The 23777-nt window shown below is 41.2% G+C and overlaps 1 protein-coding gene across 2 annotated transcripts in view; it reads left to right on the forward strand.

Annotated features, from left to right (window-relative positions):
• Positions 1 to 23777, forward strand: part of sec24b (SEC24 homolog B, COPII coat complex component) — a 111909-nt gene that overhangs the window by 82880 nt on the left and 5252 nt on the right. For both annotated transcript variants that reach the window (XM_048598566.1, XM_048598564.1), the window contains 6 exons: positions 1462 to 1620; positions 6031 to 6204; positions 7667 to 7777; positions 10593 to 10768; positions 11579 to 11716; positions 22883 to 22987. In XM_048598566.1, the coding sequence (XP_048454523.1) occupies positions 1462 to 1620; positions 6031 to 6204; positions 7667 to 7777; positions 10593 to 10768; positions 11579 to 11716; positions 22883 to 22987 (863 nt within the window). The remainder of the gene's footprint in view (positions 1 to 1461; positions 1621 to 6030; positions 6205 to 7666; positions 7778 to 10592; positions 10769 to 11578; positions 11717 to 22882; positions 22988 to 23777) is intronic.

Raw genomic sequence — 23777 nt, forward strand, 5'->3', positions numbered from 1 at the left:
AATTGATATTATAAATTAATATACAAACATGAAAAGACACAGGACCAAGTTAAGTTACAGATTGGAGTTTTAACATAAAATGACTATCAAATAAAGCACTATAAATCTTATTTATTCTTTATCCTGATAACTTGCTATTTGTTATGTCCTTTGCCTTGAGTGCATTGTGTATCAGAAACTGCACCTGAACAAACTAATTTGATAGAAAATTGTAGAAGAATTTGGTTGCAAGAGATTTTAGATTTGAGGAGCCTTAGTATTTTCTACAGGTCTTGTTTGCTTACTCGCGGTAGATTTGCATGCAGTAAGGAAATCCTTTACTGTTTGAAGTGTAATATCTTATTTCAAGAAATCAATAAATAATTTCTTGAAATGAATGAAAATGTCTTGTACTGTTCCTCCTGTTTTTCTTTTGTGGTGATCTAGATTTATTCATCTTATCAATCTTTCCTTGCTGACCTTAATAAAACTCTTCATAAGCTCTGGTGTTTAAAATGACTTTCTTTTCTTGTAGCAGCCCTCAACTTTAAGGTGCACTGTGTTACATGTGGTTTATGGAAGGATTATGTATTTTATGATGACCTAATAACACTGCTAATGTACAGATCTTTTATATCCTATATGTAATGACGCATAAACATCACTATTTGCTGAAAAGGTAAATCCTCTCTCTATCATTCATCATGTGGAGACAGTAGTGTAGCGGTACTGTCATAATCTGGGGACCCCAGGCTAATGCTCTGGCACCTGAAAATTAAGCAGGACTTAATAAAATAATTATTAAATTAATAAACATAGTGCCTGTAACAGTGACCATGACAACTGTCATCAATTGTTGTAAGAACCTGCCTAGTTTGCTGAGGTCCTTTTATGTAAACCATCCTTCCCCAGCCTGGCCTACACATGATTCCAGACCCACAACAATGTGGCTGACTCTGAGCTGCCCTCTGCGATGGCCTACTTAATTACTCCGTTTAAAGGCAGTTAGGGATGGACAACATACGTCAGCAATGTCCATGTCCCATGAAAGAATAAAAAATCCATAACAAAATCCTGAATTAAAAAGAGCAAAGATAAACGCACAAGAAAATATAAAGGCAAGGAAACAAGAACTTAAGTTGAAATATAGAAGAATTATGGAGGAGAAATAAAGATCATAATGAAGACTCGAAATAATTAACTAAAGTTAAAACAAGAATTGCAAAGAAATGTTTATACAACTGAAGAAATTGCATGACTTAATTTCTGACTCGTTTAATGAGTTGTTATTATTTTACTATGTCTCTCAGAAATATTTGTGTTGTTATCACATGCACACCCTAATGTCCATTACTTCAGAACACTTACGATAATTGATTTCTCACCAAATGATTGTACTTGCAAAAGACTTCGCACATTTTGTAACAAGTGACTATTAGCAAAATTTAAACTTACTTTATGATAAATGTGATGTTTTCACAGCTTGCATGTCAAAATACTCTGCTGGATCGGTCTTCTATTATCCATCATTCCATCACATTCACAATCCTGCTCAGGTGGAGAAGTTTCAGAAAGACCTCAAACGGTATCTCATCAGAAAAATTGGATTTGAGGCGGTTATGAGGATACGTTGTACCAAAGGTAATATTTCACTCTTTTGTGTATGCATCTTTTGGAAGTTTTATAGTCTGTATATCTACTTGTTAAACAGTGCTGTACAAGCATATTTTGCTTTGCACTTTAAAAAACAAAAGACTTGCATTTCCATAATGCCTTCCATGATCACAATGTCCCAATGTAATTAAATTAAAAATATTTTGATTGTATAGTTATTATTACGAAACTCTTAACTACTTCATATGCAATGAGCTTTTTTATAAAAAAAGCAATACAAGAATAAACATATAATCTATATCTGTCGTTGATTGTGGGACAGATATTGGCCAGGACAAACTCTCCTCCTTCAAGATAGTGCCATGTAATCAGAAAACAGATGGTAATAGTTATAGCCATAATCTACAAAAGCCCAGGAGGCACGTCTTGTATTAGAGAGAGACAAATTATTACATAGCTTGAGGGGCACCACTTCAAATCAAGTGTGGGGCAAGGTGAGAATGCAGGCCTCAGTAAACCACCTCATCCGGTACAGGGATTAAATCTATGCTGTACAGTTAGTCAGCATTACTCTGTAACCAGCTAAACAGTCCATAATTCAGTAGAGAATCAAGTTCGATATGGAAAATAGAGGAAAATTTTAAAAGAAAGCAAGACAGCGAAGTGTGAGAATAAATGGCTCCTCAATTTAACATTTCAATCAAAAGGCAGCGATTTTGGCTGTGTAGCACTTCAGTGCTGAACTGAAATCTCACCCTAGATTTCTGAGCTCAAATCTTTTGAGTGGATCCGTAAGCTTCGACACAATGAAGAGTGCTGCGATTGAGGTAGCCCCTTGGCATCAGAACTCAATGGAATGAGGGGTCCACTAGAAGATTCCCCGGCTGGAAGTGAGGTTCTGAGCCACAGGAAATGGGGGTAGTAGAAGAATACAAGACTATCCGGTCTCTTGATCACTTTCCAGAGGAGAATGAGCATTATCATAAAAGGCAGTGTATCCTAATCTGAAATTTATTCACACATGACTGGAATACATTTTGGGCTGAAATATAAATGAATTCTGATAGCTATGTAGATTCCTAATGATTTGTATTGTGTGTAGCTTAGCTCATTTGGTAGCTGTACAGTTTTGAGCCAGAAGGTAGCCAATTCAAGCCTATTTGAGCATTGCTGATATGATAGCAGTGAAGATATTTTGCATTGTCAGAAAATCAGTAATCAGGTAAAATATTAAATGAGGTCTGCACATGTCTTAATAATTCTTGTACACTTTAGAAATTCCATTTTGTTATTTTACAAAATCCATGGAATTTTTCCAATCTTCTAGCCAATTCTTCCAGTCTTCAACCCACACCACCAAAAGTACCATCCACTGATCATTCATTTTGTGGCTGCCCATGGTTAAAGTGACCATTGCTCTTTTCTACATGACAATACTGCCTTTTAAAGTATTTGTGCTTGAAGACTTTTCCAATTCATGTAATAGGTGCTTTGCAATTGAAATATTTTCTTCGCTTGGTGGTATCAACAATTTCACTTTCCTTCTTGGTATTGGTCTAAAGAGTTGAAGAAAATGTGAAAAATAAGAAATGAATCGTTTTTCAAACGTGTCTACTGAGTAAAACATGAAGTCAGTCAATATTCATGTAGTTATTCATGTCCCCAAATGAATATATTTATCTGTCTACATATTCAGTCAAGCATATGATAAAAAGTTAATAGTCTAATCAACCCTAAGATGTTTCAGTACTTATAGTTGTACTGTGCTTGTATAATTAATATAAGTTCTCACACATGGCAAATTCTGCGATTAGAGTCATAGAAATGTACAGCATGAAACAGACCCCAGTCCTATTTGCCAGCATTTGGCCCAAATCCCCCTCAACCCTTCCTATTCATATACCCATCCAGATGCCTTTAAATGCTGTAATCGTACCAGTCTCCACCCCTTCTCTGGCAGCTCATTCCATAAACACACCACCCTCTGCATGAAAAAGTTGCCCCTTCAGTCCCTTTTAAATCTTCCCCTCTCACCTTAAACCTTCGTCCCCTCGTTTTGGACTCCCGTACCCCAGGGAAAAGACCTTGTCTATTTACCCTATCCATGTACCTCATGATTTTATAAACCTCTATAAGGTCACCCCTAAGCCTCCGATGGTCCAGAGAAAATACCCCCAGTCTATTCAACCCCTCCCTATAGCTCAAACCCTCTAACCCTGGCAACGTGCTTGTAAATCTTTTCTGAATCCTTTCAAGTTTCGCAACATCCTTCCTATAGCAAGGAGACCAGAATTGCACACAATATTCCAAAATGGCCTAACCAATGTCCTGTCCAGCCACAACATGACCTCCCAACTCCTATACTCGATGCACTGACCAATAAAGGCAAGCGTTCCAAACGCTATCTTCACTATCCTGTCTACCTGCAACTCCACTTTCAAGGAACTATGAACCTGAAGTCCGAGGTCTCCCGGTTCAGCAACATTCTCCAGGACCTTGCCATTAAGTGCATGAGTCCTGACCTGATTATCCTTTCCAAAAAGCAGCATCTCACATTTATCTAAATTAAACTGCAACTGCCACTTCTCAGCCCATTGGCCTATCTGATCAAGATCCGTTGTATTCTGAGGTAACTTCCTTCGCTGTCCACTACACCTCCAATTTTGGTGTCATCTGCAAACTTAGTAGCTATACATCCTATGCTCACATCCAAATCGTTTAAATAAATGACAAAAAACAGTGGACCCAGCACTGATCCTTATGGCGCACCACTGGTCATAGGCCTCCTGTCTGAAAAGCAGCTCTATCACCACCCTCTGTCTTCTACCTTCAGGGGAGTTGTAAATCTAAATAGCTAGTTCTCCCTGTATTCCATGTGATCTAACCTTGCTAACCAGTCTACCATGAGAACCTTGTCGAACGCCTTACTGAAGTCCATATAGATCACGTCCAACGCTCAGCCCTCCTCAATCCTCTTCGTTATTTCAAAAAACTCAATCAAGTTAGTGAGGCATGATTTTCCACGTACAAAGCCATGTTGACTATCTCTAATCAGTCCTTTCCTTTCCAAATACATGTAAATCCTGTCTCTCAGGATTCCCTCGCAATAACTTGCCCACTACTGATGTCAGGCTCACCGGTGTATAGTTCCCTGGCTTTTCCTCAGCACTTTTTTTAAATGGTGGCACCATGTTAGCCAACCTCCAGTCTTCTGGCACTTCACCTGTGTCTATCCATGATAAAAATATCTCAGCAAGGGGCCCAGCAATCACTTCCCTAGCTTTCCACAGAGTTCTAGGGTATGCCTGATCAGGTCCTGGGGATTAATCCACCTTTGAACTTTAAGACATCCAGCACTACCTCTTCTGTAATATGGACATTTTTCAAGATATTGCTATTTATTTCCCCACATTCTGTATCTTCTATTTTCTTCCCCGTGGTAAATGCTGATGCAAAATACTCATTTAGTATTTCCCTCCATCTCCTGCAGTTCCACGCATACACAGCCTTGCTGATCCTTAAGGGGCCCTATTCTCTCCCTAATTACCCTTTTGTCCTAAACATATTTATAAAACCCCTTTGGATTCTCCTTAACCCTAGTTGCCAAAGCTTTCTCACGTCTCCTTTTTGCCCTCCTGATTTCCCTCTTCAGTATACTCCTACTGCCTTTATACTCTTTGAGGGACTCACTCAAGCCCTGCTGTCTATACCCAACATATGCTTCCTTCTTTCTCTTGACCAAAACCTCAATTTCTCTAGTCACCCAGCATTCCCTACATCTGCCAGCCTCGCCCTTCACCCTGACAGGAGCTTATGTACCTGGACACTCACTATCTCATTTTTGAAGGATTCCCATTTTCCAGCCGTCCCTTTATCCACAAACATCCGCCCCCAATCAACTTTTGAAAGCCCTTGCCAAAAACTGTCAAAATTGCCCTTCCTCCAATTTGGAACTTTAACTTTTAAATCCCGTCTATCCTTTTCCATCACTATTTTAAAACTAATAGAATGATGGTCACTGGCCCCAAGTGCTCCCCCACTGACACCTCAGTCACCTGCCCTGCCTTTTTGACAAGAGTAGGTCAAGTTTTACACCATCTCTAGTAGGTCCATCCACATACTGACCAGAAAATTTTCTTGTATGCACTTAACAAATTCCTCTCCATCCGAGCCTTTAACACTACAGCAGTCTCAGTCTATGTTTGGAAAGTTAAAATCCCCTATCATAACCACCTTATTATTCTCACAGATAACTGAGATCTCCTTACAAATTTGTTTCTCAATTTCCCGCTGACTATTGCAGGGTCGATAGTACAATCATTTTGATTAGTTGGAAAAAATTGAAGTTCAAGAATAATTGCAATTATTTGTTTTGTTATATGTCAAATATAAGTGAAAGCATTAAAGTGCCTACGTGGTAATGATTCTTATCTACAGGTCTTTCCATTCATACTTTCCATGGAAACTTCTTTGTACGTTCCACTGATCTGTTGTCCCTTGCCAACATAAATCCTGATTCCGGATTCACTGTGCAAATGTCTATTGATGAAAATCTGGTCGATACATCAATCGTATGTTTTCAGGCTGCATTGCTTTACACTTCAAGTAAAGGTAGGGGAATGTCTTACATACATTTTTCTTTTTTTTTTGTAGTATGTTCACATTTCTTAATGTAGCTGAAGAAGACCAGATTCTTTATTTCCACATTTAGCTATTTCATTCTAAAGGTTTTTGTTATTAATAAAATGTACAAAATCTAGTGGTAAGTGTGTTACGATTAACTAAAATTATAGACACTTTTAGGTATTTGCTTGTATAAAAATGTATCTTACCTTCTCAGTTGAGAAAAGTTGTGTTAATTGGGTCTGAAGTACTGTACAGTATTTGTTACAAAAAAGTAAACATGCATTTCAAGTTTTTTGTAAATCTTGAGTGATCCAAAAACTGCACAGTCAGCTAAACACCAAAATTGTTTTCAAATGCCGTGTAGCTTTTGTGAATCTGAAAAGTGAGTACTCTGAGCCAAGTTATTTTAAAGATGAACACTCTCAAATATTGGGAGTCAGGTTTTAACAAATCAATAAGTCTAGAGAACAAATGATTATTGAAGGTGCAGTGCATCACTTTCTTTAAAACTGGTTTCACATATGGTGTTACTATTAACCCTTGAAGGAAATTCTATTAAGGGCAATTTTACAAGCATGCAAGCTCAATTTTGAAGTCCTTGTATGCTGTAAGTTAGGTTCAATGTTCTGTATGTTATATTCGTCAATTGAGACATGGTGAACCAACAACAATGTTCCCAATTATGTTGCAGTTGAGGCAGATCAAACTTAACCATTATTAACTGAAGCTGACACTTATTCCAGTACACTCTGAATATCCCTCAGACTCAGGCTTTGCTAAACAAAGCTAAACTTCCTCTTGAATTGTTGCTTCATCCTTTCAGAGAGTGACACTAATCACCTTTTTTTTTATTTTGTGTGTACAGTGGGGCCCTTCCACCCCATGCTATCTTTCATAGTGCAACTGTATGACCATATTGATATTCATAAATCTTTAATACAATATTAATGCTGGCAATAACCAGATCAATCGACATTGCCTCTTATTATGGCCATTACTGACTACAGGCCATAATGATCTTCATTCCATAACATAATCCTGTCAGAAAGTAGAAGAGTGGAAATTACAAAATAACTTTGGAAAAGTGCCATCAAGAATTGTCAAAATCTGCCAAAACACATGCTTGAAAAGCAGTACTGCATAAGTCTAAAATATTGTACAAAGTTTTACCTATGTTCTATGTTATTGTTAGAAGTAAGCTACTGCTGGCTTGGCTACTCAAAAAGACCCACTGAATAAGATGGCCTGTTTTCTCAGGGTCTGTACCACCAGAGGCAAGGTCAGCAAGATACTCCTTTTACTTTTCGTATTTCATCCGAGATATGTGAATACAAATAAGGCTTCCGACTTCTATTCCTTACAAAATAAGTGCATATATATTCAAAGACTTCATTGTGCAAAAATAATTTTCAAAACAAGTGACTTTAATATTTGTTTATTTTTGTAGGCGAGCGTCGGATTCGAGTGCATACTTTGTGTCTACCTGTTGTGAACTCTGTGGCTGACGTTTATGCGGGAGCAGATGTGCAGGCTATTACTTGTCTTTTAGCTACTATGGGTAAGTGGCTATTCTAACGTAAATGGGAAAAGTCCAAGCAATGAATGAAGAGACCAAAACACAAGAATCCAGGTTCCTCCTTGAAAAATGTGAACTTAGTTGCAGCTGCTCTGGAACACTATTGGCCCTTGAGGTGTGTCCTCTTTATCAATAATCTTAGCTCATCATTTTGAATTTGTTAACTGTGAGCGGAGGGCATGCTGCACCACAATTTTGTATGGACTCTCTCCAAGAATAAGACCATTGACAGGTCTGGAAGTCTGGCATTGTCCACATTTATCCACTGTCCGGCAGAAAGATCCTATAACAGCATGCATTGATGGTTGAGGTTCCGATGATCTCTACCTTTTGGTTAACATGACCACAATTAGTGCCAAAGTGCTTGTTCACTTGATTTATATACAAAATTCTTGAATGTAGGGCTACTACCTTGTCCCAACAGAACCTTAAACTTTCCCCACAAGGTCTGATTCCTCATAACCTCATTTGTCACAGAGGTGATTGCCTGCAAATAGAGAAGCTGTACGCATAACTGGACTCCCTTTCTGTTAACAACATCTACCTTTTGCTTTATTATCTTTTGTTATATTTTGCAGTTCATTGTACATACAAATCACCCTCTGAAAAAGTTGCGCCTCAGTTCCCTTTTAAATCTTTCTCCTCTCACTTTAAAAAATATGGCCCCCTAGTTTTGAACACCCCCATCCTAGGGAAAAGACATTTGCTGTTCACTTTATCTACACCCCTCATGGTTTTATAAGTCTCTATAAGGTAGCCCCTCAACCTCGTACGCTCCAGTGAAAAAAGTCCCAGCCTATCCAACCCATTCTTAAAACTCAAATCCTCCAGTACTGGCAACATCCCAGTAAATATTTTCTGAACCCTCTCCAACTTAATGGTATCTTTCCTATAGCAGGGCAACCAGATTGTACGTAATACTCCAAAAGTGGCCTCTCTGACATCCTGTACAACTTCAACGTGACATCACAGCTCCTATACTCAATGGTCTGAGCAATGAGGGCAAGTGTACTAAACACCTTCTTAAACACCCTGTCTGCCTGTGATGCAACTTGCAAAGGACTATCTGTCTGAACCCCTAGGTGTCTCTGTTCGACTGTACTACCCAGGGCCCAAACATTAACTATATAACTACACTCCACTCCACCCGCCCCACCCCCCCCCCCCGCCACCCTTGTTTGTTTTACCAAAATGCAATACCTCGCATTTAACCAAATTTAACTCCAATGCCACTCCTCAGCCCAATTGATCAAAATCCCTTTGCAATCTTAGATAATGTTCACTGTCAACTATGCCACTAATTTTGTTCATGTAATGTGCTATAATGATAACTTAGCACAGCTATCAAAAATGGGCTGTGCACTTATCCTTTACAATAGAGCCAGGCATACTGCTTGAAATTCGTGTCTGTTGACGCAGCAAGTGTTATAGAGGTTCCCCATATTCACTGGATTAGAGCTTCTTCGAGGTGGAATACCAAGTTTGCTTATTTCCACGTATGTAATGTGGCCTTACTTTGCCTTGTCTCAACTCATTTGATACTGAAATCTTCATTTATTCCTTCGTTATCTCTGGGCTTGACTATTTCAACACGTTCTGGACTGATCTTCCACATTCCGTCTTCTGTAAAATTGAGGTCATCCAAAACTGTGCCTGTACCTTAACTCTATCCAACTCCAGTTCCCTTACCATCCCTGTACTGACTGACCTACATCTGCAAACAGTATCTTGATTTTAAAGACCCTTGCTATCTGCTTGGTTTGGAATTCTAGTTGTCAGATGCTGTTAATTGGTAAATTATCACTTGCGACTCTCTGGAAGGTGTTTATAGAAACCAGTTTCAAAGGCCACAGGACATTGCTACCAGAGATTAACACTTCATAACAATGTCGAATGTTGAATTCAGATTGGTGGTATTTTGCCTTGATACTGAGAGCTGAATGTAGATTTTGAACCTGAGTATATCCTGTGGAAAGCCTGTACGTCCAACATGTTGACGTTATGTTGATAAATCAACAGCACAGTTTGACACTAGACCACATTAGGATGGCTATTAGGACCGGTGACCAAAAGGGGTAGGTTTTAAGGTACATCTTAAAGGCATAGAGAGACAGAGAGGTTTAGCAAGCTTAGTTCAAGGCTGAGTCTTTAGCTATCTGAGGCATAGCCACCAATGGAGGAGTGAAGAAAATTAAGGGCACTTAAAAGGTCAGAAGTAGGGGAATGCGGACATGTAGGAGAGATGTGGGGCTGGAAAATATCACAGAGGTGTGTTAGAGGGATTTGAAAACAAGGATGAGAATTTTAAAATCAAAGCTAGGAATCAATACAAATCACTAAGCACTTAGGCATTTGTCAAACAGAACTTGGTGTGCATTAGGATATCAGATGGCAGAATTTTGCATGAATTCAAGTTTAAGGATGCTGCTCAGGAGAAATTTGAGATGATTAAGGCTTGAATTAACAAAGACGTAGGTTAGGCTGTCAGCAACAAATAATCTGCAACAAGTGTAGATTTTTACCATTAGAAATAGTGTAAATTTAATAGCCTTCTTTCAAAAGTTGAAAGAATTGGGAGGTAAATTCTCTGTGAAATATTTTCACCACTTTTTTTTTTAGAAAAGCTCTTGCTAATATGTAAGGTGATGAATTATTTGACAGTGCTGAGATTTTTTTCTCGTACTTTTTACTGTGACATCATTGATTTCATTCCACTTTAATCGTTTGGTCCTTTGACAGCTATATGGCTTCAATAATTTTTTAGGTCTTAATCTGTAATCTATTGTTTTTTCCTTAGCGGTTGATCGATCAGTTTCCTCGAGTTTATCTGATGCCAGAGATGCCTTGGTAAATGCTGTAGTTGATTCCTTATCTGCATATCGTTCCACCGTTTCTAACCTCCAGCGATCCGTGTTAGTCGCTCCCAACTCCCTCAGGCTGTTTGCTCTTTATATTCTGGCTCTACTGAAACAGGTACTTGTTTTAAAAAAAAAAGTGACTGAAATATTTCCACTGACTGATGTATTTGTAAGCAGGGACATATTCCGAATGTGTCTGAATGACAATGCAATTTTTCCATCCAACAGGAGGATGTTGGGGGAGGCAATGGCCTAATAATATTAGCACTAGACTGTTAATCCAGAGACCCAGGTTCAAATCCCGCAATAGCAGATGGTAGAATTTGACTTGGATTCTTTTTTTAATCTGGAATTAAGAGTCTAGTGATTACCATGAAACTGTTAGGAATTATCAGGAAAACTCTCTAGTTCACTAATGTCTTGGGGAAGGAAATCAGACCTCCTTTACGTGGTCTGGCCTACATGTGACTCTTAACTACCCTGTGAGTAATTAGGGATGGGTGATAAATACCTAATATTAAGTTTAAAAATGCATGGTTCAGAACAGTTGCAGCCCTTCAAACTATTAACAATGACTTTAAATATTGTATGATCTGCTCTCAAACATTTATCATTGCTAGTGGCTCAAACTGTTCCTTTAGAAGACTGTTACATCATGACCTCCAGCATTCTGTTAAGGAGACCCTATGATAAAGTGTAAGATCTAACATGTAGTGCTACTACCCAATTTAAGGATGCTAAAAGCAACAGCTGTAGATTCCAAGCTCCTTGCAGTGTGCTAGATTCAATATACCATCTGAGTACTGGTTAACAGTAAGGATGCTGTGAACTGTTTGCATACTTCTTTTTTACAAGTTTATTGAATATGCTGTAATTATTAACTTGTACGGCACAACTAATTTGTTATTGAACCCTTGCTTTACAGCAAGCATTCAGAACAGGCACTAGCACTCGATTGGATGAAAGGGTCTTTGCCATGTGTGAGATGAAGACACAGCCATTAGTTCATCTGATGCTTACAATTCATCCTAACTTGTACAGAATAGACAATCTGTCTGATGAGGTTAGTGATCAGCGCGTTACTAAATGTATTCACCTTCAAATTAATTGTAATTTTAAGAAAATTAAGATTTTTTGATTACAAATGCAAAATGGAAGACCATAGACCTAAAAAGTTAACTCCTTCGTTTCCTGCAGTTGCTACCAGACCTGCGGAGTAATTTCAGAATTTTCTGTTTTTGTTATGTATTATATACTGTTGGGTGCCTAGACTGGAATTTTGCAAGTCCTTTGCCAGTGAGCTGTGAGGTAGGAAAGCTGGTAAATTGGCATGGGAAGGGGTTGAACGTGATGGGGCTTGTCTGACTGTTTCCCACTGTTTTCCCATTTTTGTTATGACAAGAAAGATAGCAGATTGGCAAGGACAACAATGAAGTCACTCAAGTCACTAACTTCCTATCCCATGTCCAGTGGGCTCAAGGGTTGGAACGGTCTCTAGGCCCGAAACGTCAGCTTTCCTGCTCCTCTGATGCTGCTTGGCCTGCTGTGTTCATACAGCTCTACATCTTGTTATCTTGGAACGGTGTTTGTTTTGGCTCCCTGAGAGCCACCCCAAGAACATTGGTTGTCCCTATGGTAATGACACTCTTGGCATTTGACAAATACTAAATTTGCCAGGTCTTGCCTGCTAGGCTCTGGCATTTTCTAACCCCATTTTACACTCATCCACGTAATTGAGGCTGTCCTCCCTCTCTCTCCTCCCTCTCTCTCTTTGCAATCTTAGCTATGGCCACTGCTAGTGATGGCGCTGTTTCACTGCCTGCTGTCTGATTGGACCTTAGTTGGCGGCCACTTGATTGGCTGGCAGCAGCAACATGCCTCCTGCATCAAACTCACTCACTTGTGTTGATGGCAGGTGCTGAGCCATTTGAGGAGAAGAAACTACTTTTTTTGAATTATCCTCTTAACTAAGTAGTGAGTTGGTCTCTGAATTTCATCACTGTACTTTCCAGTCATAGGCTGGGAAAATAGTCTTGAGGTGCAAATATAATTTGATCATAATTAACTGGGTCCAGTACAGTTACAACACTGGTACCTACCCAACAATGTGGAAAATTGCCCAAGTATGTCCTGTACATAAAAAGCAGGGTAAATCCAATCCGGCCAATTACCGCCCCATCAGTCTACTCTCAATCATCAGTAAAGTGATGGAAGGTGTCATCAACAGAGCTATCAAGCAACACCTGCTCAGCAATAACCTGCTCAGTGATGCCCAGTTTGAGTTCTGCCAGGGCCACTCAGCTCCTGACCTCATTACAGCCTTGGTTCAAACATGGACAAGAGAGCTGAATTCCAGAGGTGAGGTGAGAGTGACAGCCCTTGATGTCAAGGCTGCTTTTGACCAAGTGTGGCGTCAAGGAGCCCTAGCAAAACAGGAATCACTGGGTATCGGGGGCAACATCTCCAGTGGTTGGAGTCATACCTGACACTTGGGAAGATGGTCGTGGTTGTTGGAGGTCAGTCATCTCAGCTCCAGGACATCACTGTAGGAGTTTCTCAGGATAGTGTCCTCGGCTCAACCATCTTCAGCTGCTTCATCAATGACCTTCCCTCCATCATAAAGTCAGAAGTGGGGATGTTCGCCGATGATTGCACAATGTCCAGCTCCATTCACGACTCCTCAGATACTGAAGCAGTCCATGTTCAAATGCAACGAGATTTGGACAATATCCAGGCTTGGGCTGACAAGTGGCAAGTAACATTCATGCCACACAAATATCAGGCTATGACCATTACAAGTAAGAGACAATCTAACCACTGTCCCTTGACATTCAATGGTGTTACCATCATTGAATCCCCTGCTATCAACCTGTTGGGGTTATCACTGACTAGAAACTCAACTAGACTCAACACATAAACACGGTGGCTACAAGAGCAGGCCAGAAGCTAGGAATACTGCAGGAAGCATCTCCTTTCCTAATTCCTCAAAGCCTGCCCGCTATCTACAAAGCACAAGTAAGGAGTGTGATGGAATACTCCCCACTTGCCTGGATGAGTGCAGCCTCAACAACACTCAAGAAGCTTGACACCATCCAGGCCAAAGCAGCCCTCTTGATTGGCACTGCGTCCACTCCCTCCACCACCGATGCACAGTAGCAGCAGTGTGTACAAGATGTACAGCAGAAATTCACCAAAGATCTTCAGACAGCACCTTCCAAACCCACGACCACTTCCATCTAGAAGGACAAAGGCAGCAGACATATGAGAATACCACCACCTTCACGTTCTCTTTCAAGCCACCATCATCCTGACTTGGGAATATATCGCCGTTCCTTCACTGTCACTGGGTCAAAATTCTGGAATTCCCTCCCTAATGGTATTGTGGGTCAACCTACAGCAGGTGGACTGCAGCGGTTCAAGAAGGCAGCTCACCACCACCTTCTCAAGGGCAACTAGGGACAGGAAATAAATGCTGGCTCAGCCAACGATGCTCATGTCCCATAAATGAATAGAAAAAAAAATTCTTTTCATTAACATGTACTCATGCAAAAAGCCAGGCTAATGAGATAAAGTTCAACACTCAAACGGGAAATAAGTTTCAAACAAAGAACAACAGAGCATTTGGATGCAGGCTAGTTCCAAGAAAGTATGAATTTTATTATTTTTCCTTTAATGAGATGCTAAAGATCATCAGTATGTTGTGACTGAGGGGGAATGATTACACTTGCTTTTAAAAGTATTAGATGAATAGGATTCCAAGTATCCAGGTTTCCTTTGTGGCCCTTGAGTGTTTTGAATACCTCCCATTAATGTGGAGATCTTGTGAAAATGACAAATATTTTTATGGTTATGTGAAGCTTGACTAGATACTATAATTCTTGATATTGTCAATGGTGATCTCTCTTTATAGGGTTTGCCGCCTACATAAATTTTCTCTGCCAAACAAATTAAAATGATTTGTTTTTTTTTGAGCTCTCTAACTTATGTGCTGATAAAATTTGACAGAAGAATTTAATAATTTCAAAACCGTTTTAAACGGATATAGCTATCTGGGTTACGTAATGGCATCCATTTAAAGTCATTGACTTGAATGCTCTGGATTTGTAAGGAGCTATTAAATGTGACAAGCCTTGGTGTCCACCAAAGGGCTCAACAAGTCACTTGTTCCTGCCTTACAAACTGCAATATGAACCGTTCCATCCTAATCTTGTTTACCTTCCCACCCGAATGCCTACTAGAGACTGATCTTGTCAATCTCCTCATTGTTTATCTGACGCCTCCAAGTAGTGATCTTTTGGCTATCATCTAGCACTGTTTCTCTTTGTGTCTCCCTCCAAAATTTTGGTCATTTGCATACAAGGCCTTTGCCATCCATGGGCTTGTTGAAGGTGTTTGGAACGATATTATGGCCTTGACAAAAATTTGGCTGAGGCATGATGACACCTTTTTCCCCCTCGTAAAGCCTCCCACTACTTACTCTGGCCCATCTATCATAGTGGTGTGGCTGTTCATCACCAAGTCCCACTTTGGTCTGTAACCATATTCCTCTAGTATTTCCTCTTCCATTGAAGATCTTGCCTTGTTCTGCCTCTCTAACCTCTCATTTAAAAACCTCACTCTCTGCTGCCCACCTAAGTACCATAAGAATTTTCACACTTGGATATCTTCGCTGTTTTTCTTCTCAGCCTCTGCATTGAGAAACTTCTCATCCTCTGTGATTTAAACTTCCATCTCGACTCATCATTATCTTTCTCCCTCTGTCCTCTCAGTTCACTGCCCCTGTATCCTCTTGAATATATTTCCCCTATCATGGTCATGCTTGCGCTCACCCCCTTGACCTTGATCTTGCCATCTCCCATGGCCTCATGATTCCCTTATGCCAATCACAGGTAAGGCAAGGTCTGATCCACTTACTTTCGATACTTCCAATACAGTTCATATTGCTGTCCACTAAATCTACTTCCTCCTTCCTCCTCCCAAACCTACTTTCTTCTGTGACACTCCAAGGAGTAACAAAAAAAACGCTCCCAGTTCACTCATAACTGCATTTCAAGTTCTTGCTGTCTTCCCTTGCTTATCATGACATTTCTGCAGCTCCCAATCTGCTTAACTATACTGTCCCTTTCACCTTTGATCCCATGGTCCTTATTAAAACCATTACACTCTCCCACCTTAGCCATTCCCCAGAAAGATCCTCATCTCTGTTTCTTTAAGTGTAGTAGATGCAAACTACTGTCAGAATTGTTTGCATCTCAATGCACAATCAGGTCCTGCCATCATGTCCGAAAACTGCTCACTATTTCAGGGACCACACTGAAATGCAACAACAATACCCAGCTTCTTTTCTCATCTGCAAAGCATATTCTTAGACTACACTTCTCTAACTCCCAACGTTACCTCCAACAACACAATGTACTTATGGATTTTTTTGTCACTGAAATTTACAATCACTTCATCCCTGCTTCCCTCCATTCCCGAAGACACTTGCAGAAATTCCTCTAACCTTCATTCCCGCCCACCACCACCACCAGTCCTGAACAACAGTGTTTCTCCCATTTCTCTCTCATCTCCCCTCGTGTTCGGTCTGAGCTCATCTTGTCTACGAGATCTATCTGCTTTATGAGCCCTAATTCCTTTAAACTGCTAACAACTCCACTTCCCTTCCTGGCTTCCTTGCTATATCTTCGCTGATAATATTGTCCTGTTCTCCATGTCTGCTGTCATTACCCCCTCCCTAACAATAACCCATGACCTTTCTTCCCTCCCCATCTGCCATTCTTGTAAATCACCACCAGATATCCAACCATTTTTCTCTCTAAACTGATGTTTAATTTCCCCAAGTCCCATCAGGTTTTTGCTTCTGCCATAAGACCAAAATAGCTGTTATCAAAGTTAGAAATGATGTGGAGGTGCCAGTGTTGGACTGGGGTGGACCAAGTCAGAAGTCACATGACACCAGATTGTAGTCAACAGGTTTATTTGAAATCCCAAGCTTTCAGAGCATAGCCCCTTTGTCAGGACCATAACCTAGTGTCATTGCCCTTCAGCCCACGATGTTGTGCCGAACTTTTACCCTAAACCTAAGGTCTATCTAACCTCCACCGCTACCTTATACTATCATCCATATGCGTATCTAATAGCCGTTTAAATGCCCCTAATGAGGCTGACTCCACTACCCTCCTCCGGCAATGCATTCCACGCCCCTACCACTCTGAGTAAAGAACCTACCTCTGACGTCTCCCCTGTATCTACCTCCACTCACTTTAAAACTATGCCCCCTCATAATAGCTACCTCCACCCTAGGAAAAAGTCTCTGGCTGTCCACTCTATCTATACCTCTGATCATTTTGTACACCTCCATCAAGTCACCTGTCATCCTTCGTCATTCTAAAGAGAAAAGCGCTAGCTCTCTCGACCTTTCCTCATAAGACCTTCCCTCCATTCCAGGCAACATCCTGGTAAATCTCCTCTGCACCTTTTCCAACGCTTCCACATCTTTCCAGTAATGAGGTGACCAGAACTGGACACACTACTCCAGATGTGGCCCAACCAGGCTTTTGTATAGCTGGAGCATAACTTCACGGCTCTCGAACTCAATCCCTCTATTAATGAAAGCTAACCCACCATACGCCTTCTTAACAACTCTATCCACCTGGGTGGCAGCTTTCAGGGAACTGTGGACATGAATCCCGAGATCCCTCTGCTCCTCCACACTGCCAAGAATCTTTCTGTTAACCCTGTATTCTGCTTTCAAGCTTGTCCTTCCAAAATGAATCACCTCACACTTTTCAGGGTTAGACTGTATCTGCCACTTCTCAGCCCAGCTCTGCATTCTATCAATGTCCCTTTGTAACCTCGAACAGCCCTCTGCACTGTCCACAACGTGACCCACCTTCGTATCGTCCGCAAACTTACTAATCCACCCTTCCGCTCCTACATCCAAATCATTTACGAAAATCACAAATAGAAGAGGACCCAGAACAGATCCTTGTGGTATGCCACTCATAACTGAGCACCATGTTGAATGTTTTCCATCCACTACCACCCTTTGTCTTCTAAGGGTCAGCCAATTTTGAATCCAATCTGCCACGTTTCCCCCCATCCCATGCCTCCTTACTTTCTGCATGAGCCTACCATGGGGAACCTTATCAAATGCCTTACTTAAATCCATGTATACCACATCCACTGCTCTACCTTCATCCATGTGTTTGGTCACCTCTTCAAAGAATTCAATAAGGTTTGTGAGGCATGATCTACCCCTCACAAATCCATGCTGACTATCACAAATCAAACTGTGCCTATCCAAGTGATCATAAATCCTACCTCTCAGAGCCCTTTCCAATAATTTGCCCACCACTGAAGTAAGACGAACTGGCCTGTAATTTCTGGGGTTATCCCTATTCCCTTTTCTGAACAAGGGAATGATGTTTTCCACTCTCCAATCTTCCGGCACTATAACCGTGGACAGTGGGGACGAAAAGATCATCGCCAAAGGCCCTGCTTCCCATAGAATCCTTGGATAAATCCCATCAGGCCCAGGGGATTTATCTATCTTCAAGTTCCTCAAAATTCCTAGTACATCTTCTTTACTAACATCCACCTCCTCTAGCCTACCAGCCTGTTTCACACTGTCCTCCTCTGCAACTAGGTCCCTCTGAGTTGTGCATACTGAAGAAAAGTATTCATTAAGGACCTGTCCTATCTCTTTAGGCTCCGTGCACAAATTCCCTTTACAATCCTTGATCAGCCCTACCCTTACTCTGGTCATTCTCTTATTTTTCACGTACATGTAAAAACCCTTGGAGTTTTCCTTGATCCTATCTGCCAAAGTTTTCTCATGCCCCCTTATAGCTCTCCTCAGCCCTTTCTTCAGCTCTTTCCTGGCTAACTTGTATCCCTCTCGAGCCTTTTCCGATCCTTGTTTCCTAAACCTGAGATAAGCATCCTTTTTCCTCTTAACTAGTCGTTCGACCTCTCTCGAGAACCAAGGCTCCCTCACTCGACTCCATCTTCCCTGCCTGCTAGGGACAAACATATCGAGCACACGCAGTATGCATTCCTTAAACAATCTCCACATTTCTGTAGTGCTCTTCCCTGACAGCATCTGTTCCCATTTTGTTACCCATTTCTTGCCTAACAGAATTGTAATTACCCTTCCCCCAATTATAAACCTTACCCTGCTGTATGTACCTATCCTTTTCCATGACTATTGTAAAAGTAACAGAATTATGATCGCTACCGCCAAAATGCTCTCCTACCAACAGGTCTAACACTTGGCCTGGTTCATTGCCAAGCACCAAATCCAAAGTGGCCTCTCCTCGTGTTGGTCTATTTACGTACTGTGTCAGGAATCCTTCCTGAACACACTGGACAAAATCCGCTCCATCTAAACTATTACAACTGAAAAGTTTCCAATCAATATTTGGAAAGTTGAAGTCACCCATGACTGCAACACTGTGACTTCTGCACCTTTCCAGTATCTGCCTCCCAATCCGTTCCTCCACTTCTCTACAACTATAACGGGGTCTGTAAAAAAAACCCCAACAAAGTGACTGCTCCTTTCTTGTTCCTGACCTCAACCCAAACTGACTCTGTAGATATATCATTCTCGAACTGCCTTTCGGTAGCTGCTATACTAGCTCTGACTAGCAATGCCGCTCCGCCGCCTCTTTTTCCACCCTCTCTATTTCTTTTAAAGCATCTAAATCCCGGAACTTCCAACAACCATTTCTGTCCCTGAGTTACCCAAGTTTCTGTAACGGCCACAACATCGTAGTTCCAAGTACTGACCCATGCTCTAAGTTCATCTGCCTTATTTCTGACACTTCTAGCATTGAAGTATACACACCTCAAACCATCTCTGTGTCCACAATTACGTTCCATCAACCGCATTTCTTTATAAACAACCTCACTCCCTGTTATGTCTGTTGGAAGGCTGAATACCACATTCTCTGAATTACAAATCTGGTTCCTCACCCCCTGCCAATCTAGGTTAAACCATCCCGTATAGCTCAAGCAAACCTCCCTCCCAGGATATTTGTGCCCTTTCGGTTCAGGTGCAACCCGTCCTTCCTGTACAGGTCCCACCTTCCCCAGAATGTGCTCCGATTATCCACATAATAGAAGCCCTCCCTCCTACACCAGCCCTGTAGCCACGTGTTTAGCTGCACTCTCTCTCCCTATTTCTTACCTCGTTATCACGTGGCACTGGTAGTAATCCAGAGAAAATCACCCTGTTTGTCCTGGACTTCAGCTTCCAACCTAACTCCCTGTACTTGTTTTTCACATTCTCAGTCTTTTTTCTGCCTATGTCATTGGTACCGATGTGTACCATGACTGCTGGTTGCTCACCCTCCTCCTTAAGGATCTTGAAGACACGATCTGAGACATCATGGACCCTGGCACCTGGGAGGCAGCATACCATCCGTTCGTGTCCACAGAACTGCCTGTCTGTGCCTCTTCCTATTGAATTCCCCCAGTTGCTCTCCTATTCTCCCCCCTTCCCTTCTGGCCACAGGGCCAGGTTCAGTGCCAGATACCTGTCCGCTATGGCTTTCTGCTGGTAGCTCTCTTTCCCCCCCCCCCCACAACAGTATCCAAAACGGTATACTTATTATTGAGGGGAACGGCCAAAGGGGATCCCTGCACTGTCTGCCTATTCCCTTTCCCCCTTCTGACAGTCACCCAGCTACATCTTTCCTGTACCTTGGGTGTGACCACCTCCTTCTCACTCCTATCTATCACCCCCTCAGCCTCCCGAATGATCCGGAGTTTATCCAGCTCCAGCTCCGGTTCCCTAACGCGGTTTTTGAGGAGCTGGAGTTGGGTGCACTTCTCGCAGGTGAAGTCAGAGGGGGCACCAGCAGTGACCCTTATCTCCCACATCCTGCAAAAGGAGCATGCAACTCCCCTAGCTTCCATTCCCTCTACTCTAGATTTCCAGAAGAATAAAGAAAAGCCTTACCTTACCGACCGTCCACGCAGTCTTTTTTTCTTTGGTTAGAGACACTACACGTGTAGTGTTTTGGGTTGAGCCAATGCCCGAATATATTAGTTCACTTCCTGGCTCGCGTCCTTACCACTCCCACTGCTGTCATGTGACTTCACAGTTAGAAATGACGTCCGTTGTGACTGTAGCAAAGGTAAACTTTGCCTCCTCAGCCTTCTCAACCTGCCTTTTGGCATAGTCAAGCATATCATCCATCTCTAATTCCTCTTCACTGTGGTTTTGTTCTTGGAATAGCTTCTCTTCCCACCTCTAATGTTATTCACATGTTCCCTAATGATCTATCCTTATCTCTCCTATTGTTCATTTGACTACTGGCCCTTGATGACTTCATTTGAAAACATGTCAGTTTCAACACATTCAGCTTATCCCTTCACCAACTCTCTTAACTCTCCAGTGTCACTTTGTCAGCAGACGTTCCCTGCAATGATAAACATTTGGAAGACTACAATCTTCAACCCTGCCAAAAACCCCATTCCAAGTTACTGAGGCCCTCCATCACCCTGACAACTGCCTGAGGCTTGACCAGATTGTTTGCAATCTTGATATCCTAGTTGAGCTTTTGATCTCATATCTTCACCATCCTTTTAACTAAGACCACCCTTTTTCACCTTGCAGCCATTATCCCACCCAACCCAGCGTTGGTTCATCTGCTAAAACCCTCATCATACTTTTGTGCTCAACATGCCAAATTAAACACATTGGTGGTCAACCTCTGATATTTTCCCCTCCGTAAACATAAGGTCTGTCAGAGTTCTACTGACTTTGTCCTAATTTGCCCTAAATCCTCGCACAGAGTCCTGTTCACCAATCGCATCTCTGTTCACTGACCTGCATCAGCACCCAGTGAAACAATAGCTTTATTTTCAGCTTCATTTTAAGCTTCTTTGTTCTTTTAAATGTCTTTGTGACCTCCTCACTCCCTACCTCTGTAACCCCTTTCTTTCCTATGACCCTACAAGATAGCTACACCACTCCAAATTGCAATCACAATTCCATCAGTGGCCTTGTTTCCAGGTGTCTGAGTTCTGAAATACTGTCCGTAAATCTTTCTGCTAGTCTTTGGTTTTAAGGAGCATCTTAAAGGAGCAATCTCTTTGACCAAGCTTTTAATGATCTTTCCTAATATCCCTTTATATTTCTTTTGATCTGTTTGACTAAAACCTACAAAGCATCTTTGGATGTTTACCATGCCAAAGTCATTATGTAAATACAAATTATTGTTAATGTATATCTCCCACTGTAATTATCCTTTATATGTTTAAAAAAAAGTTCTTTTTCTAACCAGTGTAAGTTATGTATAATTTGAGTTGCATGCTGTTATGGAGCAAATTCAAGCTGTTCTTTTATCAGAAAAGTTGGTCATTTCTATTAGGACTGTCTTGTAAAATTTTATCTACGTTCGATGTCATGGTAAATTTCTGTCTATACCCTCACACTTTCATAGAACTCCATTTCATAAAATCCCTACAGTGTGGAAGCAGGCCATTTGGCCCATCGAGTCCACACTGACCCTCTGAAGAGTGTCCCATCTAGATCCATCCCTGTAACCCTGCATTTCCCATGGCTGACCCACCTAACCTACACATCCTTGGACACCACAGGGCAATTTAGCATGGCCAATCCACTTAACCTGCACATCTTTGGACTGTGGGAGGAAACCGGAGCACCCGGAGAAAACCCACACAGATACGGGGAGAATGTGCAAAATCCACACAGACAGTCACCAAGGGTAGAATTGAACCTGGGTCCCTGGTGCCGTGAGGCAGCAGTACTCACCACTGAACAGCCCCAAACTTTTATAACGTTAAAATAAGTTTAATCAAGATGTGTATTAACAAAATTTGGTATGTTGTCAGGGTGTTGAAGTGTTTTTAATTCAACTTTTGAAATGTAATATTTCGATATTGCCAGCCTGTGCCTAAAAAAGGGGAATTATACTTGTCTAGGGCTCAGCTATTACAAAGTATAACTTTTTTTGTGATTGTGTGGAAATGTACTTTACATAACCCATTTATTGCACCTTCAATCTATCAACACCACAGTGTGTTTGTAAACTCTGCAATAAACCTGAAAGCTGGTGTGTGCTTTCTGCACATGGACTCAATTATTCTATTCTTGGAGCTTGATGGCTTGGATTTATTTGAAATTAGGACATTGATTTTCTTTGGTTTGGTTCATGAGTAAAGGATTTTCTTTGAAATAACTGTTTGTTTCTGGTAGGGTTCCATCATTGTCGGTGACAAAACTATTCCTCAGCCACCTATTCTGCAACTTTCTGCGGAGAAGCTGTCAAAAGAGGGTGCTTTCTTGATGGACTGTGGTTCTGTAAGTATTATTTATTAATTGAAAAATCTAAATCTGAGTATGGTTCTTGTGTAGTAGGAGTATTTTTTTGAAAGATTCTTGGTATTTGGCTTTCAAGGGACTTTGCATATGGAATAAGAAGAATCTTGCTCTTCATAGATATTCTTAAAATTTTATAGAACTTGGCTGCACATATACCCAACTCTATGTTCAAAGCCTAATTATTTCACGATAGGTAATTCATCAATCAGTTAAAGGTCACCAGGGTGACTATCCATCATGACTATTAGGTACATTTCCTTGACTAATTTGTTTTGTATTGTTTATTTTGTGACCAAGACCTCCATGGACAATTTTCAACACTGTTGTAGCAGCTTTGAAGTGAATTGGCTTGTGATGCAGCTACTCTTGGAGCGCAAGTCTTTATAGTACACAGTGAAGAAGGTTCCTGAGGCATTTGTGGAGAAAATGAAGTTGTTCGTGTCCGGTTTGTAGTTGTCCTTGTCTTCGTGGTGGGTCACTTTCTCCTGTAGAATGTGTTTCTTTTTTGTTCTGGTCCTGTATTGTTTGATGGTGATGGCCTGTTCCATAGTTGTAGTCCGTTGCTGGTCAGTAGTGCTTTGGTATAATGATTTTTGGCACGAAATTTCTCGATCGTATTTGTTGAGCCGGTTACGGGCAACAACACGAATAACAGTGAAGAAGGTTCTCTTAAGATTACAAAGGGATCTTGATGAAATGTGTCAATGGGCTGAAAAATGACAGATGGAGTTCAGTTTGGATAAATGCAACGTATTGCATTTTGTTACAA

The sequence above is a fragment of the Rhincodon typus genome, chromosome 1 (assembly GCF_021869965.1).
Source record: "Rhincodon typus isolate 14 chromosome 1, sRhiTyp1.1, whole genome shotgun sequence".
Taxonomy (NCBI): domain Eukaryota; kingdom Metazoa; phylum Chordata; class Chondrichthyes; order Orectolobiformes; family Rhincodontidae; genus Rhincodon; species Rhincodon typus.